The sequence below is a fragment of the Pongo pygmaeus genome, chromosome 8, assembly GCF_028885625.2.
Source record: "Pongo pygmaeus isolate AG05252 chromosome 8, NHGRI_mPonPyg2-v2.0_pri, whole genome shotgun sequence".
NCBI lineage: Eukaryota > Metazoa > Chordata > Mammalia > Primates > Hominidae > Pongo > Pongo pygmaeus.
The window spans coordinates 99,873,928-99,890,085 of NC_072381.2; the positions used below are offsets into that span (position 1 = coordinate 99,873,928).

A 16,158-nucleotide genomic window follows, 5' to 3' on the forward strand; every position below is an offset into this window, starting at 1 on the left:
CCAGGTGCCATCTGACACCACTTTCTTTGACTAGGAAAGGGAACTCTCTGACCCCTTGCACTTCCTGAGTGAGGCAATACCTCACCCTACTTTGGCTCATGCACGGTGCACTGCACCGACGGTCCTGCACCCACTGTCTGGCACTCCCTAGTGAGACGAGCCCGGTACCTCAGATGGAAATGCAGAAATCACCCATCTTCTGTGTCACTTACGCTGGGAGCTGTAGACCGGAGCTCTTCCTATTCGGCATCTTTGCTCTACCCCCATTCTCTAAACATAACTTTTATACATACTTGGAAACCAAAAAATTCATGTGTCTTGCTCTATTGAAATATTTGCATTATTGTGGTGGTCTGGAATTGAACACACAACATCTTCAAGATATGCCTGGTCATCCTCATAACCAAAAATGTAGTCTTCTATTCAGTTTTGTACATTGTGGTCATTCTGTACCATGTGTCTGTTTAATAATATACCTACCTCCCATATGCCACTGAAGTGCTTTTTGTTGCTGTTCTATCAGCTTCCTTTCTTGGTATGCATTACTTTATTTTATTATTTCTGACTATGACTGGGCAAAAAAATTACAGATACAGCTATGTCTGGAGGTGACTAAGAAGTGGGAGAAGCTATAATTTCTCAAGTGCTCCCTACTAAATTCTCTGAGATTGGCTCTTCCATTGGTTATTCTGAGCACGTCTTACTTCTGCAGTAATGGAGAGAGGAGAACCATATTTTTTTCCATTCTCTTGAACACCTATGACCTTTGTCTCCTTGGAGTGAAATAGCCTTCTATTTGATGTGATGACTTTTTTGATGAAGGAACAGAGTTACTAGAGTATGCATTCACGAAAACTAATGTTTTGGAGTTTGTTTTGCTAAGATTGCTCTTGAGGCAGCCATAGTATAAGCAATCATGCACCGCAATGCAAATCATAATATCTCCATTCAAATCCGAGTTCTGCCACATAATGAGATATATGACACTAGATAGATATCCCTTTCCCCATTTGAAAAATAAAAAAATATTATTCTTTGCCTTCTAGTGCTTTGGAAAAAGATTAATGATATAGTGGTGAAAATTCTCTTTAGTTGCTTTCAGAATCTCTGTCATTGTCTTTTGAAAATTAAGTTATAATGTGTCTTGATGTGGGTCTCTGAGGATATATTTATTGGAGTTTCCTGAGCCTCCTTAATGTTTATCTTCATGACTGTCATCAAATTTGGGTTGTTTTAAGCCATTGTTTCTTCAAATATTCTGTCTATTTTTCTCTTTTCCTCCTTGGATTTCCCTAATGCACATCTTGGTCTGCTTGATGGTTCCCACAGATCCCTTAGGCTTTTTAAATTTTCTTTAATCTTTTTTTCAGTCAGTTCATTAGGCTTGATAATTTCCACTGACCTATCTATCTTCATGGTCTCTGATTCTTTCTTCTGCCTGCTCAAATCTGCTTTCAAATCCCTCTAGTGAATTTTTAATCTCAGTTATCATACTTTTAAGCTCCAGAATTTCTTTTTGGTTTAATTTCAGATTTTTATCTCCTTATTAACATTGATATTTTGTTTATACTTTTTTTAACCTTTATCATATCTTACCTTAGTTTGTGAGCTCAAAATATCTGAGACAAGTCTCAGTCAATTCAGGAAGCTTATTTTGCTAAGATTAAGGACGCACCCATGACACAACTTCAGGAGATCCTGATAACATGTGGTCAAATTGGTCAGGGAACAGCTTAGTTTTAAACATTTTAGGGAGACATGAGACATCAGTCAATATAGGTAAGATTTGCATTCATTTGGTCTGGAAAGATGGGACAACTCAAAGTGGGGAGTGGGGTTCAGGTCATAGGTAGATAAAAGAAAAATGATTGCATTCTTTTGGGTTTCTGATTAGCCTTTTGTTGAATACACAATTTACAGGAATAGTCACTTATTCCTTAGTCTGGCTTAGTAAAACAATAAGGCAGAGGAAGCAATCAGATATTCATTTGTCTCACATAAACAGAGAGATGACTTTGAGTTCTGTCTGTCCCTTGTCCACAAGTAACTTTCTTGTAGGCAAATTGTGAGGGAAGTATGTAGCTTTTTAAACTCTTCGTAGCTATCTTATTTGGGAATAAAATGAGAGGCAGGTTTGTCCAACACAGTTCCTAGCTTGACTTTTCCCTTTCGCTTAGTGATTTTGGGACCCTGAGATTTATTTTCCTTTCACAGTTTCCAGTCTTTTTTTTCTTTTTTAAAATCTTTTGGAAAAAGCATTTTGCAAGAAAATGAGTCTCTGGTTTTGGTTTTGTCTGATCTCTCATGGTTAAGACAATTTATTCCTAGATGGATAGGTCCCATATTATTAGGAAAACTCATTTTTAGCAGGTGGTAAAGTCTCACATTTTATGAAGAGAAAATTGGGAGAGGAAGGGAGAAAAACAGCAACAAACAACAACAACAAAAAGAACATGAAGGGCTGTTGAATTTTGTCAAAGGCCTTTTTTGCATCTCTTGAGATAATCATGTGGTTTTTGTCTTTGGTTCTGTTTATGTGATGGATCATGTTTATTGATTTGCATATGTTGAACCAGCCTTGCATCCCAGGGTTGAAGCCAACTTGACCGTGGTGGATAAGCTTTTTGATGTGCTGCTGGATTCAGTTTGCCAGTGTTTTATTGAGGATTTTCACATCGATGTTCATCAGGGATATTGGTCTAAAATTCTCTTTTTTTGTTGTGTCTCTGCCAGGCTTTGATATCAAGATGATGCTTGCCTCAAAAAATGATTTAGGGAGGATTCCCTCTTTTTCTATTGATTAGAATAGTTTCAGAAGGAATGGTACCAGCTCCTCTTTGTACCTCTGGTAGAATTTGGCTGCGAATCCATCTGGTCCTGGACTTTTTTGTTGGTATGCTATTAATTATTGCCTCAATTTCAGAGCCTGTTATTGGTATGTTCAGGGATTCAGCTTCTTCCTGGTGTAGTGTTGGGAGGGTGTATATGTCCAGGAATTTATCCATTTCTTCTAGATTTTCTAGTTTATTTGCTTAGAGGTGTTTGTAGTATTCTGTGATGGTAGTTTGTATTTCTGTGGGATTGGTGGTGATATCCCCTTTATCTTTTTTCATCGTGTCTATTTGATTCTTCTGTCTGTTCTTCTTTATTATTCTTGCTAGCAGTCTATCAATTTTGTTGATCTTTTAAAAAAACTGGCTCCTGGATTCATTGATTTTTTGAAACTTTTTTTAATCTCTCTATCTCCTTCAGTTCTGTTCTGATCTTAGTTATTTTTTTCCTTCTGCTAGCTTTTGAATGTGTTTGCTCTTTCTTCTCTATTTCTTTTAATTGTGATGTTAGAGTGTCGATTTTAGATCTTTCCTGCTTTCTTTTGTGGGTATTTAGTGCTATAAATTTCCCTCTACATGCTGCATTTTATGTGTCCCAGGGATTCTGGTATGTTCTGTCTTTGTTCTTGTTGGTTTCAAAGAACATCTTTATTTCTGCCTTCATTTCGTTATGTACCCAGTAGTCATTCAGGAGAAGGTTGTTTAGTTTCCATGTAGTTGAGCGGTTTTGAGTGAGTTTCTTAATCCTGAGTTCTAGTTTGATTGCACTGTGGTCTGAGAGACAGTTTGTTATAATTTCTGTTCTTTTATATTTGCTAAGGAGTGCTTTACTTCCAACTATGTGGTCAATTTTGGAATAAGTGTGGTGTGCTGCTGAGAAGAATGCATATTCTGTTGACTTGGGGTGGAGAGTTCTGTAGATGTCTATTAGGTCCACTTGGTGCAGAGCTGAGTTCAATTCCTGGGTATCCTTGTTAACTTTCTCTCTCGTTGATCTGTCTAATGTTGACAGTGGGGTGTTAAATTCTCCCATTATTATTGCGTGGGAGTCTAAGTCTCTTTGTAGGTCTCTAAAGACTTGCTTTATGAATCTGAGTGCTCCTGTGTTGGGTGCATATGTATTTAGGATAGTTAGCTCTTCTTATTGAATTGATCACTTTACCATTATGCAATAGACTTCTTTGTCTCTTTTGATCTTTGTTAGTTTAAAGTCTGTTATATCAGAGACTAGGATTGCAACATCTGCTTCATTTTGCTTTCCATTTCCTTGGTAGATCTTCCTCCATCCCTTTATTTTGTGCTTCTGAGTTTATCCAATTTGCCAGTCTGTGTCTTTTAATTGGGGCATTTAGCCCATTTACATTTTTTTATTATTATACTTTAAGTTTTAGGATACATGTGCACAACGTGCAGGTTTGTTACATATGTATACATGTGTCATGTTGGTGTGCTGCACCCATTAACTCATCATTTAGCATTAGGCATATCTCCTAATGCTATCCCTCCCCCCTCCTCCCACCCCACAACTGTCCCCGTTGTGTGATGTTCCCCTTCCTGTGTCCATGTGTTCTCATTTTTCAATTCCCACCTATGAGTGAGAACATGCAGTGTTTCATTGTTTGTCCTTGCGATAGTTTGCTGAGAATGATGGTTTGCAGCTTCATCGATGTCCCTACAAAGGACATGAACTCTTCCTTTTTTATGGCTGCACAGTATTCCATAATGTCTATGTGCCACATTTTCTTAATCCAGTCGATCACAGTTGGACATTTGGGTTGGTTCCAAGTCTTTGCTATTGTGAATAGTGCCACAATAAACATACGTGTGCATGTGTCTTTATAGCAGCATGATTTATAGTCCTTTGGGTATATACCCAGTAACGGGATGGCTGGGTCAAATGGTATTTCTAGTTCTAGATCCCTGAGGAATCACCACACCCACTTCCACAATGGTTGAACTAGTTTACAGTCCCACCAACAGTGTAAAACTGTACCTATTTTTCCACATCCTCTCCAGCACCTGTTGTTTCCTGACTTTTTAATGATTGCCATTCTAACTGGTGTGAGATGGTATCTCATTGTTGTTTTGATTTGTATTTCTCTGATGGCCAGTGATGGTGAGCATTTTTTCATGTTTTTTGGCTGCATAAATGTCTTCTTTTGAGAAGTGTCTGTTCATATCCTTTGCCCACTTTTTGATGGGATTGTTTTTTTTTTCTTGTAAATTTGTTTGAGTTCATTGTAGATTCTGGATATTAGCCCTTTGTCAGATGAGTAGGCTGAAAAAATTTTCTCCCATTCTATAGGTTGCCTGTTCACTCTGATGGTGGTTTATTTTGCTGTGCAGAAACTCTTTAGTTTAATTAGATCCCATTTGTCAATTTTGGCTTTTGTTGCCATTGCTTTTGGTGTTTTAGACATGAAGTCCTTGCCCATGCCTATGTCCTGAATGGTATTGCCTAGGTTTTCTTCTAGGGTTTTTATGGTTTTAGGTCTAACATTTAAGTCTTTAATCCTTCTTGAATTAATTTTTGTATAATGTATAAGGAAGGGATCCATTTTCAGCTTTCTACATATGGCTAGCCAGTTTTCCCAGCACCATTTGTTAAATAGGGAATCCTTTCCCCATTGCTTGTTTTTGTCAGGTTTTTCAAAGATCAGATAGTTGTAGATATGCGGCATTATTTCTTAGGGCTCTGTTCTGTTCCATTGGTCTATATCTCTGTTTTGGTACCAGTACCATGCTGTTTTGTTTACTATAGCTTTGTAGTATAGTTTGCAGTCAGGTAGCATGATGCCTCCAACTTTGTTCTTTTGGCTTAGGATTGACTTGGCAATGCGGGCTCTTTTTTTGTTCCATATGAACTTTAAAGAATTTTTTTCCAGTTCTGTGAAGAAAGTCATTGGCAGCTTGGTGGAGATGGCATTGAATCTTTAAATTACCTTGTAGCCCATTTACATTTAAGGTTAATATTGTTATGTGTGAATTTCATCATGTAATTATGACGTTAGCTGGTTATTTTGCCCATTATTTGATCCAGCTTCTTCCTCACATTGATGATCTTTACAATCTGGCATGTTTTTAGTGGCTGGTACCAGTTGTTCCTTTCCATGTTTTGTGCTTTCTTCAGGAGCTTTTTAAGGCAGGCCTGTTGGTGAGAAAATCTCTCAACATTTGCTTGTCTGTAATGAAATTCTGAGTTGCAAATTCCTTCCTTTAACAATGTTGTATATTGGCCCCCGCTCTCTTTTGGCTTGTAGAGTTTCTGCCAAGAGATCTGCTGTTAGTCTGATGGGCTTCCCTTTGGGGTAACCTAACCTTTCTCTCTGGCTACCCTTAACGTTTTTTCCTTCATTTCAACCTTGGTGAGTCTGATATTTATGTGTCTTGGGGTTGCTCTTCTTGAGGAGTATTTTTGTGGTGTTCTCTGTATTTCCTGAATTTGAATGTTGGCCTGCCTTGCTAGGTTGGGAAGTTCTCCTGGATAATATCCTGAAGAGTGTTTTCCAGGGTGGTTACATTCTCCCCGTCCCTTTCAAGTACAGCAGTCAGATGTAGATTTGGTCTTTTCACATGGTCCCATATTTCTTGGAGGCTTTGTTCATTTCTTTTTACTCTTTTTTCCCTAAACTTCTCTTCTTGCTTCATTTCATTCATTTGATCTTCAATTACTGATACCCTTTCTTCCACTTGATTCAATCGGCTACTGATGCTTGTGCATGCATCATGTAGTTCTCATACCATAGTTTTCGGCTCCATCAGGTCATTTAAGGTCTTCTCAACAATGTTTATTCTAGTTAGTCATTCATCTAATCTTTTTTCAAGATTTTTAGGTTCCTTACCATGGGTCAAACATCCTCCTTTAGCTTGGAGAAGTTTGTTATTACCGACCTTCTGAAGCTTACCTCTGTCAGTTCATCAAAGTCATTCTCCATGTAGCCTTGTTCCATTGCTGGCAAGGAGCTGTGATCCTTTGGAGGAAAGGAGGCCACGTGGTTTTTAGAATTTTCACCTTTTCTGCTCTGGTTTTTCCCCATCTTTGTGGTTTTATCTACCTTTGGTCTTTGATGATGGTGACCTACACATGGGGTTTTGGTGTGCATGTTCTTTCTGTTTGTTAGTTTTCCTTTTAACAGTCAGTTCCCTCAGCTGCAGGTCTGTTGGAGTTTACTGGAGGTCCACTCCAGGCCCTGTTTTCCTGGGTATCACCAGCGGAGGCTGCAGAACAGCAAATATTGCAGAAAAGCAAATATTGCTGCCTGATCCTTCCTCTGGAAGCTTCATCTCAGAGGGGCACCTGGCTGTATGAGGTGTCAGTCAGCCCCTACTAGGAGGTGTCTCCCAGTTAGGCTACAGGGGGTTCTGGGACCCACTTGAGGAGACAGTCTGTCTGTTCTCAGAGCTCAAACACTGTGCTGGGAGAGCCACTGCTGTCTTCAAAGCTGTCAGACAGGGACATTTAAGTCTGCAGAAGTTTCTGCTGCCATTTGTTTAGCAATGCCCTGCCCCCAGAGGTGGAGTCTACAGAGGCAGGCAGGCCTGGTTTAGCTGTGGGGGGCTCCACCCAGCTTGAGCTTCCTGGCTGCTTTGTTTATGTACTCAAGCCTCAGCAATGGTGGATGCCTCTCCCCCAGCCAGACTGCCACCTCGTAGTTCGAACTCGGACTGCTGTGCTAGCAGTGAGCAAGGCTCTGTGGGTGTGGGACCTGCTGAACAAGGCACAGTATAGAATCTCCTGATGTGCCATTTGCTAAGACCATTGGGGAAGCACAGTATTTGGGTGGCAGTGTCCTGATTTTCCCAGTACAGTCTCTCATGGCTTCACTTGTCTAGAAAAGGGAAATCCCCCAACCTCTTGCACTTTTTGGGTGAGGCGATGCCCCACCCTGTTTTGGCTTGCCCTACATGGGCTGCACCCACTGTCCAACTGATCCCAATGAGATGAACAAGATACCTCAGTTGGAAATGCAAAAATCAGCCATCTTCTGCATCAATCACCCTGGGAGCTGCTGACTGAAGCTGTTCCTATTTGGTCATCTTGGAATGAGGGGCCTCTATTTTTATTATTTTTTATCTTTAGATATTAACAGTCTGATTGTAAAGTTTATATGGAGATGCCAAAAAACCCAGAACAGCCAATGTTAAGGAGAACAAAATCAAGTGATTAACCTTGCCTGATTCAACTTCAAGACTTATTATGAAGCTGCAGTAATCAAGACAGTGTGCAATTGGTGAAAAAACTGTCAAATAGACCAATGCAAGTGAGTAAAGAGCCTGAAACAGATAATCAGAAATACAGCCAACTGATCTTTGAAAAAAAAGCAAAGGCAATTCCATGGGGAAAAATAGTCTTTTCCACAAGGACTAATGGAGTAACTGGAGATTCACATACAGAAAAATGAATCTGGAAATAGACCTTACATCTTTAATGCAAGTTAACTAAAAATATATTATAGATCTAAATATTAAATGCAAAACTATGAAACTCTGGTAATATAAGGTAGGAGAAAATAAAGATGACCTTGATCTGGCAATGGTTTTTAAAATACTACAATGAAGGCACAATCCATGAAATAAAGAATAACTAAGCTGGCCTTTATTAAAATTTAAAACTTCTACTCCACAAAAGACAGTATCAAGGGAATGAGATGACAAGACACAGACTGGGATAAATATTTTTCAAAAGATATATCTGATAAATGATAGCTATCCAAAATTTTTAAAACTCAACAATTAGAAATCAGACACCTTGATTAAAAAAATGGGCAATGGGTCTGAACAGACACCTCACCCAAGAAGACATACAGATGCCAAATAAATATATGAAAAGTGCTAATCATTAAATGTCATTAGGGACCTGCAAGCTAAAACCCCAATGACATACTATTACACACTTATACAATGGCTAAGTTTCAAAACACTGATAGAACAAAACGCTGGCAAGGATGCACAGCAGGGAGAACTATTAGTCATTGCTGGTGGAAATGCAAAATGGTACAGACACTTCAGGAGACAGTTGGGCAGTGTCTAATAAAACTAAAATATGTTTACTATATTATCTAGTAGTTGTGCTCCTTGGCATTTGCCAAATGAATTGAAAATATATTTCCACACAAAAATCTACACATGGATGTTTATAGCAGTTTTATTCATCATTGTCAAGAATTAGAAATCACCAAGATGTTCTTCAATAGATAAATGAATAGACAACGTGGTAAACCTATACAATGAATGTTATTTAGTGTTAAAAGAAATGAACTGTCAAGCCATGAAAAGACATGAAGAAATTTTATACATATTAGTAAGTTAATTCTTAAAAGGCTACTTACCGTATGATTCCAAACATATGACATTCTGGAAAAGGAAAACTATGCCGACACTGCAAAGATTATTTTTTGCTAGGGCTCATGAGGAAGAGAGGGTGAACAGGTAAAGCACAGAGGGTTTTAAGGGCAGTAAACTATTTTATATGATACTACAATGGTGGATACATGTCATTATGCATTAGTCAAATCCCATAGAATGTACAACACAAAGAATGAACCCCACACAAACTATGAGCTTTGGTTGATGATGTGTCAATATTGGTTCATTGATTGTAACCTATGAAAGTTTTTGATTGTGAGAGAGGCTGTGTGTGGGTGCAGGGAAAGAGGCATGTGGTAATTATATACTTTATACTTTCCACTTAGTGTTGCTGGAAACCCCAAACTGCTGTTAAGAAATATATTTTTCTAAAGCCTACTCTAACCCACCATTCTAGTCAAGCTGAGGTTTGTATTACCCAGTGACTGTGGAGGGCTTAATGTTGATACACCCGTGATCATTTGGACTGAGATGTGAATTCTATGAGATGGGATGTGATATGTTACTGTAACTGGGAGTTGAAAAACTGTGATTCTAAGTCTTATACTGAGGCATTGTGATACTTTGTCTCACTGAGTCAACAACTGCTCATTTAAAAAAAAAACAAATCAATTCCTGTTTAGAATAGTTGATCTCAGAGATCCCTTTTGTCTTCAAATTATCTATAATTCTTTCATTGTATAAACTCAGAGATCTAGGGAGGAGGCTCAACTTAGCAGAAGAGAGGAGGAGCAGAGCTGGAACACCTAGCTCTCAAGGAATGAAGTGATTATTCTAGAGAGAGCAACAGAGCTTATTTTACCCAAAATAAGGTAGTATATTTCTGTTAGAGTTTAAAGTTACGTGAGTCGGGGACCAAGTTATTGCTTTTCTTTGCCCTGTCTAAAGCGTTCTCCAAGGCCTTGTACTCACACAAGTACTAAAGGTTATAAAACCAAACTCTTCTGACCCCCAATCTAGTCAACTTGGGCTGTAATTATTAATGAAATTAATGTTTATTTTGAAAATCATTTACTAGACTGAATCACAAAATACTGAACCATTGTACACAATCAGTAAATATCTGTGTACTCAATTGAACTGAATGTTTTGCTTGAAATGAAACCTTCAAGATGCAGGGCTTATGAATTCTAGTTTCAGCTCTAGCACCAGCAGACACCATGTTCTTGGCTATGGTACTGAATCTTCAAGGCTCAGCCTCCTCATTCTTGAGATGGGTCAATTTTATTGTAAGCAAAGGCAATTGAGAGATCCCAAAGGGATATGAGGTGTGAGAATTCTCTCTAAATGGGGTTAGAATCCCTGTTAAAAATGACCAGTGAAACATTGTGCAATTGTGTCTTAACGTAACTTAATTTTTCTTAATAAGAGAACTGGAAATAACCTTACTAGGAAATTTAGAACAAATATGATGATATCTTTAAAGAAAATGGCTTTGTCTAAGTATTGTCGTTAGTGATCTAGTAATGTGTATCTTTGTGGTTGTATTTAGACTTTCAACTCAAATGTCAGCTCCCGTTAAGGTCTATACACTGTGGTGGTTTTGTGCTGTGGGTCCATTTAGTGATTTCCCTACCTCCCGTCCTCTATTAGATTCACAACTGTTGTTCTGCCCATAATTTCCTATGCTTGCTTTGCATTATTACATTTTTTTTTGAAAATGAGAAAGCAAAATCAATAGAAAGCAGCCATGTCTGGAGGTGACCAGGAGGTCAAGAAGCCTTAGTTTCTCAAGCCCTTAGCACCAAATTCTCTGAGATCAGCTCTTCCTTCAGTTATGCTGAGCGTTTCCCCTCTGCAGTGATGGAGAAGGGAGAACTCTTATTTTTTCTCATGAGCGTCTCTGGGGCTGTTTTCCTTAGATAAATAAGTGGTTCTATTTAATATGAAGCCTGTTTTATGAGCAGGATGAATGTGGTGTATATTCAGAATAACTAATGTTTGGAAGTTTGTTTTGTTTTGCTAAAACAAAGTTTTAGCAAACAATTTTTTTTTTTCAAATTTGAGTCTTCTGTTCTCAAGGCATCTCTGATGTAAGAGATAATGCACCATGATGGACATCAGAAGACCTCAGCTCAAATCCCAGTCCTGCCAGCTATGAGCTGTGTGGCACCAACAGGTGTCCTGTTCTCCCAGGGTCTCCCTTTTCCCATTTGAAAAATAAAAAATAACAATTCCTACCTTCACATGTTTTTTTAGGGGGTTAAATGGTAAAGGTGTTTATATCTGCTAAGCTAATTTACTTGATATATGTTTTCTTATTGAAGATATATGAGTTACGTTAGCTATTTCATGTTTAGGCTGCTGTATTTTTAGTAGGCTATATTAAGTAGAGGATTTCATTATAAAGGACAAAGTCTCCTAATCTTTGATATAGCATTGACATACTTTTTAAATATACAAGGCATAGAATACGGCCATTTCCGTTAAATCATAAATTCCCAACTGGTTATTAATCTAAGAATTCAGAATTTTGAGTAATTGTTTTTGCATCAGATTGTTTACTTCAGTGCTCTCAATTATGATGGTGCATTGGAACCGCTTGGGTTAACATTTTTTTTTTTTAATTAGCAACACCTAGGCTTCAACCAAGTACAATGAAACCAGAATGTACAGAGTGGGCACTGGAACAAAGGAGAACAAGACCAAAGGACATTTTATTTTTATCTCTATCAGTGGGTCAAAGTCCTTTCAGAAGGAGCATATAGTGGGCCTAGGTGATTGGCCACTTTATCTGTCAAAGAGGCACACACACTTAATTAGCATGGAGTGTTATAAAAGGCTTGGAGTGCAAGCTCACGGTTGTCTTAACAAGAGGAGAAGGCTTCAATGGATCCTTTTGTGGTCCTTGTGCTCTGTCTCTCATGTTTGCTTCTCCTTTCACTCTGGAGACAGAGCTCTGGGAGAGGAAAACTCCCTCCTGGTCCCACTTCTCTGCCAGTGATTGGAAATATCCTACAGATAGATATTAAGGACGTCAGCAAATCCTTAACCAATGTAAGTATGCTCCTTCAGTGGCTTGCAAAAGGTAAGTAAATTCACCTGTATTTTTTAAATAAAGTATATCCCTAGAGGTACAATGTTACAAGAGATCATTGTAAAGGAAAATATTTTGAAAGGCTTTTGTTGCCTTTTCCAGTCTGTCAGTGTCAGAAATAGTAGAATGAAATAATATATTTTGTTATTAGAGAAAGATTTAGGTCTTTGCATGTTAAATTCAGAATAACAAACTGTCAATAGTTTGAAATGTTGTGTTCCTTCTTTATTTCATAGCCATTTGCTAGAATTTTTGGCTGAAGGTAAATGGTAAGGGACGTGTTTGTTATTAGAGATTTTATTAAATAAGTCCTCTACTATATTAGCCATGTGTTTTATTCAGAATAGACGTGAAAATTGAACTTCTCTGAAGAAATAATTTATGCCTGTTGTAAAGGAAGTAGCTGTGGGTTTAGGACCAGCAAAAGCAGATAAGTGGTAGATAAGAAGTTATAGACTTCAATTATTAGATCCACAAACTATGTTTTAATTAAACTATAGCTACAATATATAAACCCCAAAATGACCTTAGGGTTTAGTAATAGTAGAAAGACGGTTAGAAGATGTATAAGTATCATGGTTTTTTCTTGAGTAAAATATGTTTTAACAGTGTTAATATGATATGTGAATACACCTTGTTGTGTAATAATTAGCATATACAGAGAGTAAAGGGCTGCGATTAGTATATTAAGCCTTATAAGCATGATGGTATGATTAGATCAAGAGAATGAGGCTGTAGTTATGAAGACTACTCCTACTAGATTGATGGTAGGGGGCAGGGCAAGATTGGTGAGGCTAGTTAAGAGTCATCACTTTCAAGGAGAGTAGTCTTTGAAGGCCCCGTGCTATTAGTATGCTTTTGTGTCTGGAATTGGTTCCTTCCAGTACGTTCTTGGTCTCGCTGACTTCAAGAATGAAGCCATGGACCCTCGTGGTGAGTGCTACAGTTCTTAAAGATGTTGTGTCCAGAGTTTGTTCCTTCAGATGTTCAGACGTGTCTGGAGTTTCTTCCTTCTGGTGGGTTCATGGTCTTGCTGACTTCAGGAGTGAAGCCACAGACCTTCACAATGACTGTTACAGCTCTTAAAGGTGGCATGTTTGGAGCTGTTCATTCCTCCTGGTGGGTTTGTGGTCTCGCTGCCTTCAGGAGTGAAGTTGCAGACCTTTGCGGTGAGTGTTATAGCTCATAAAGGTAGTGCAGACCCAAAGAGTGAGCAGCAGCAAGATTTATTGTGAAGAGTGAAAGAACAAAGCTTCCACAACATGGAAGGGGACCCGAGCAGGTTGCCGCTGCTGGCTCAGGTGGGCAGCTTTTAGTCCCTTATTTGGCCCCGCCCATGTCCTGCTGATTGGTCCATTTTACAGAGTGCTGATTTGTCCATTTTGCAGAGTGCTGATTGGTCTGTTTTTACAGAGTGCTGATTGGTGCCTTTACAAACCTTTAGCTAGACACAGAGTGCTGATTGGTGCGTTTTTACAGAGTGCTAATTGGTGCATTTACAAACTTTTAGCTAGACACAGAGCACTGATTGGTGTGTTTACAATCCTTTAGCTAGACAGAAAAGTTCTCCAAGTCCCTACCTGACCCAGAAGCCCAGCTGGCTTCGCCTCTCAATCTCCCCCTCTAAACAGGACACCCCAACTGCTGTTGGGAATTGGGTGATGACTGCTGTAGCTACTTCCTGCTGGAGAGGGACAAAGAAGGGGCCCTGCAGTTGTAGTGTCCTCCAGAGGGGAACTCTTTAGGCCAGTGAAAGGGCCAGTGGGTCAGTCCAGGGGTCCTCAGTAGGAGTTGTTAGTTGAGCTCATTTGGGGTTCCATTTGTAAGACCATCTGTAGCTTGATGGCTTTGATCCTAGAGGAAACAAATTTGACAAGGAGGTTAAAAATACAGGGCCTGAAGGTGAGTAATAGCAAGATGGCTGCCATGGGACCTAGAAAGGAGAGAAGCCATGTTGCCTAACTGCAGAGGTTGGTATGAGTTTGAAAAGCATTGTCTGATTTTGGAAGCCATTTCCTGTAAATGCTGGGTGGCATCTCATACTATTCCTGATTGGTTAGTGTAAAAATTACACTCTTCCCCTAAGAAGGTGCAGAGTCCTCCTTTCTCAGCAGTGAGCAGCTCTAGTCCTCAGTGGTTTTGGAGAGTCACTGTTGCCAAAGAGTCTATTTGGGATTGTAGAGTAAGGATAGATTTTGTTATTTCTTATAAACTGTCTGAGAAATTCTTTGAGAGTGTGTGGTAGTAGGATAATGAAGTAGATAAACTGGCTATTCTGGTTCCTGTAGCAGTAGCCATTCCTAACCCTATAAGTAGGGATATTAGTTGTATGGCTTTGCACTGATGGAATTGAGTTTTGAGGGGTACTGATAGGGTCTGATTTTCTGGGACAATGTTAATGTTGGGACTTAGGAAGACTAAGGTGCAGGTGCCAGTCCAGTTAGTGGGAAGGCAGATATAGGTCGACATTCCACATAAGAAGAATATACCTTGGCTGGGTAGACACAACTGGTTGTGTATGTTAAAAAGGTGTGTGTTTGTTGCTTTCATTTTCCCATACTCCTAGAGTACTTGCCAAGATAGCTCCAGTGAGTGGCTGGAAAGGGGTGCTGGGAGCAAACTGAGTGGCCTCCTGTGTTCTATTTTCCCATTGGAGAAAAAAAAGTTTTGTGTCTACTAGGAGCCATTCAAAAGAGTGATTGAAAGGGGATGAGAAGACATTTGCTAGTGGTTGGGGAGCTGCTGCAGGGGGTCCAGGGGTGAATGGCCATGCAGAGAGTATGTTTGCCATTACAAAACTTGGAACTGTTTGTTAAGCAGGGAGGAGGTGATGATATTTTGGGGCCCTGAGAAGTGGACAATCCATCTGAATAGAGCTGTTTGAGTGACTTGGAAGTTACTATGATCAGTTGGGGCTTGAAGTTGTAGGGTGTAATTACACTGATGGGGTAGTAGGTGCCTCAGGGGCAGGCCTGATAGCAGGTTGCATTGGATTCATACAGGTGCTTGGAAAGTTAAGGTGGTATTTGTAGTTACAAAGCTGTGTATGGGCTTTTCATTGCTTGTGTAATAGGTGAGGTTGGAAATGTAAGAACATAAAAGTTGGATTGCACATCCTGTTAGGGTATTCTTGGTCCTATCAGAGATGGAGAAGTCAGCTAATGATTGCATATTTAGAAGTTGGAAAGGGTCTTTTCCGTCATAATGAGGGTGGTAGGTTAATTTGGTAAAGACCCAGTTTTTTGTGTGAATGGGGGTGGCAACATAAGCAGAGGTTGATAGAGAGATACAAAGCCAACAGTCATTTGCCAGGGAAGGATTGGACTGGTTTAACAAAGATTGGGTTAATTTCAGAGTCTTGTAGAGATAATTAGGAGCTAGTGGAAGGGGAGGGGTGATTGTATGAGGTATCCAAGGAAGCAGGAGGGATAGATAGGCAAAGAATAAATAGGAAGGTAAAGATCGTGCTCTGGAAGATGAGATCATTTTATCCAGGCCGAGTTAAAGGTAGGAGTAAATTGCTGTCAGAAGGAAGATAGAAAGAAGGTTGAAGTGATTAGGATTTTCACCCAGCAGGAGCTACTGTATATAGTCCTATTGCAGAGAGTATGGTTAGTATGCTGCTTAATAATATGATGAAATAGTAAAAGGGTTCCATTAAAGGGGCAAGAAGAGGTGTTAAAGATAAAGATTATGTAGGTTTTCACTTATCTTTTTTAAGGAGGAAGGGGTTTTTCTTCAGGATCAGTGGTAGGAGCCTTTTTAGTCTGGGATGTTTCCTTCTGAAATAAGAGATGCAAGTCCTCCAACAGTTTGCAGGTGTATTGAGGCTGGTCTGGCTGATCTTGGGACTCCTGATCTGATGGTCCTGCAGGTTCCTCAAGGGATGTCTAAAATTTAACTCAGGTGTGGTGAATCCAAGAT

The 16,158-nt window shown here is 39.3% G+C and overlaps 1 protein-coding gene across 2 annotated transcripts in view; it reads left to right on the forward strand.

The window, feature by feature from the left end:
- LOC129006337 (cytochrome P450 2C19) overlaps nucleotides 1-16,158 on the forward strand; it is a 134,364-nt gene that overhangs the window by 35,954 nt on the left and 82,252 nt on the right. Inside the window, exon 1 of one of the 2 annotated variants that reach the window (XM_054435895.2) lies at nucleotides 11,972-12,194. The exons of the other annotated variant lie outside the window; for it this stretch is intronic. Within the exon in view, the coding sequence (XP_054291870.1) occupies nucleotides 12,027-12,194 (168 nt within the window). The 5' untranslated portion in view covers nucleotides 11,972-12,026. Of the gene's footprint in view, nucleotides 1-11,971; nucleotides 12,195-16,158 lie in introns of those variants that run through there. 2 annotated transcript variants of the gene reach the window in all.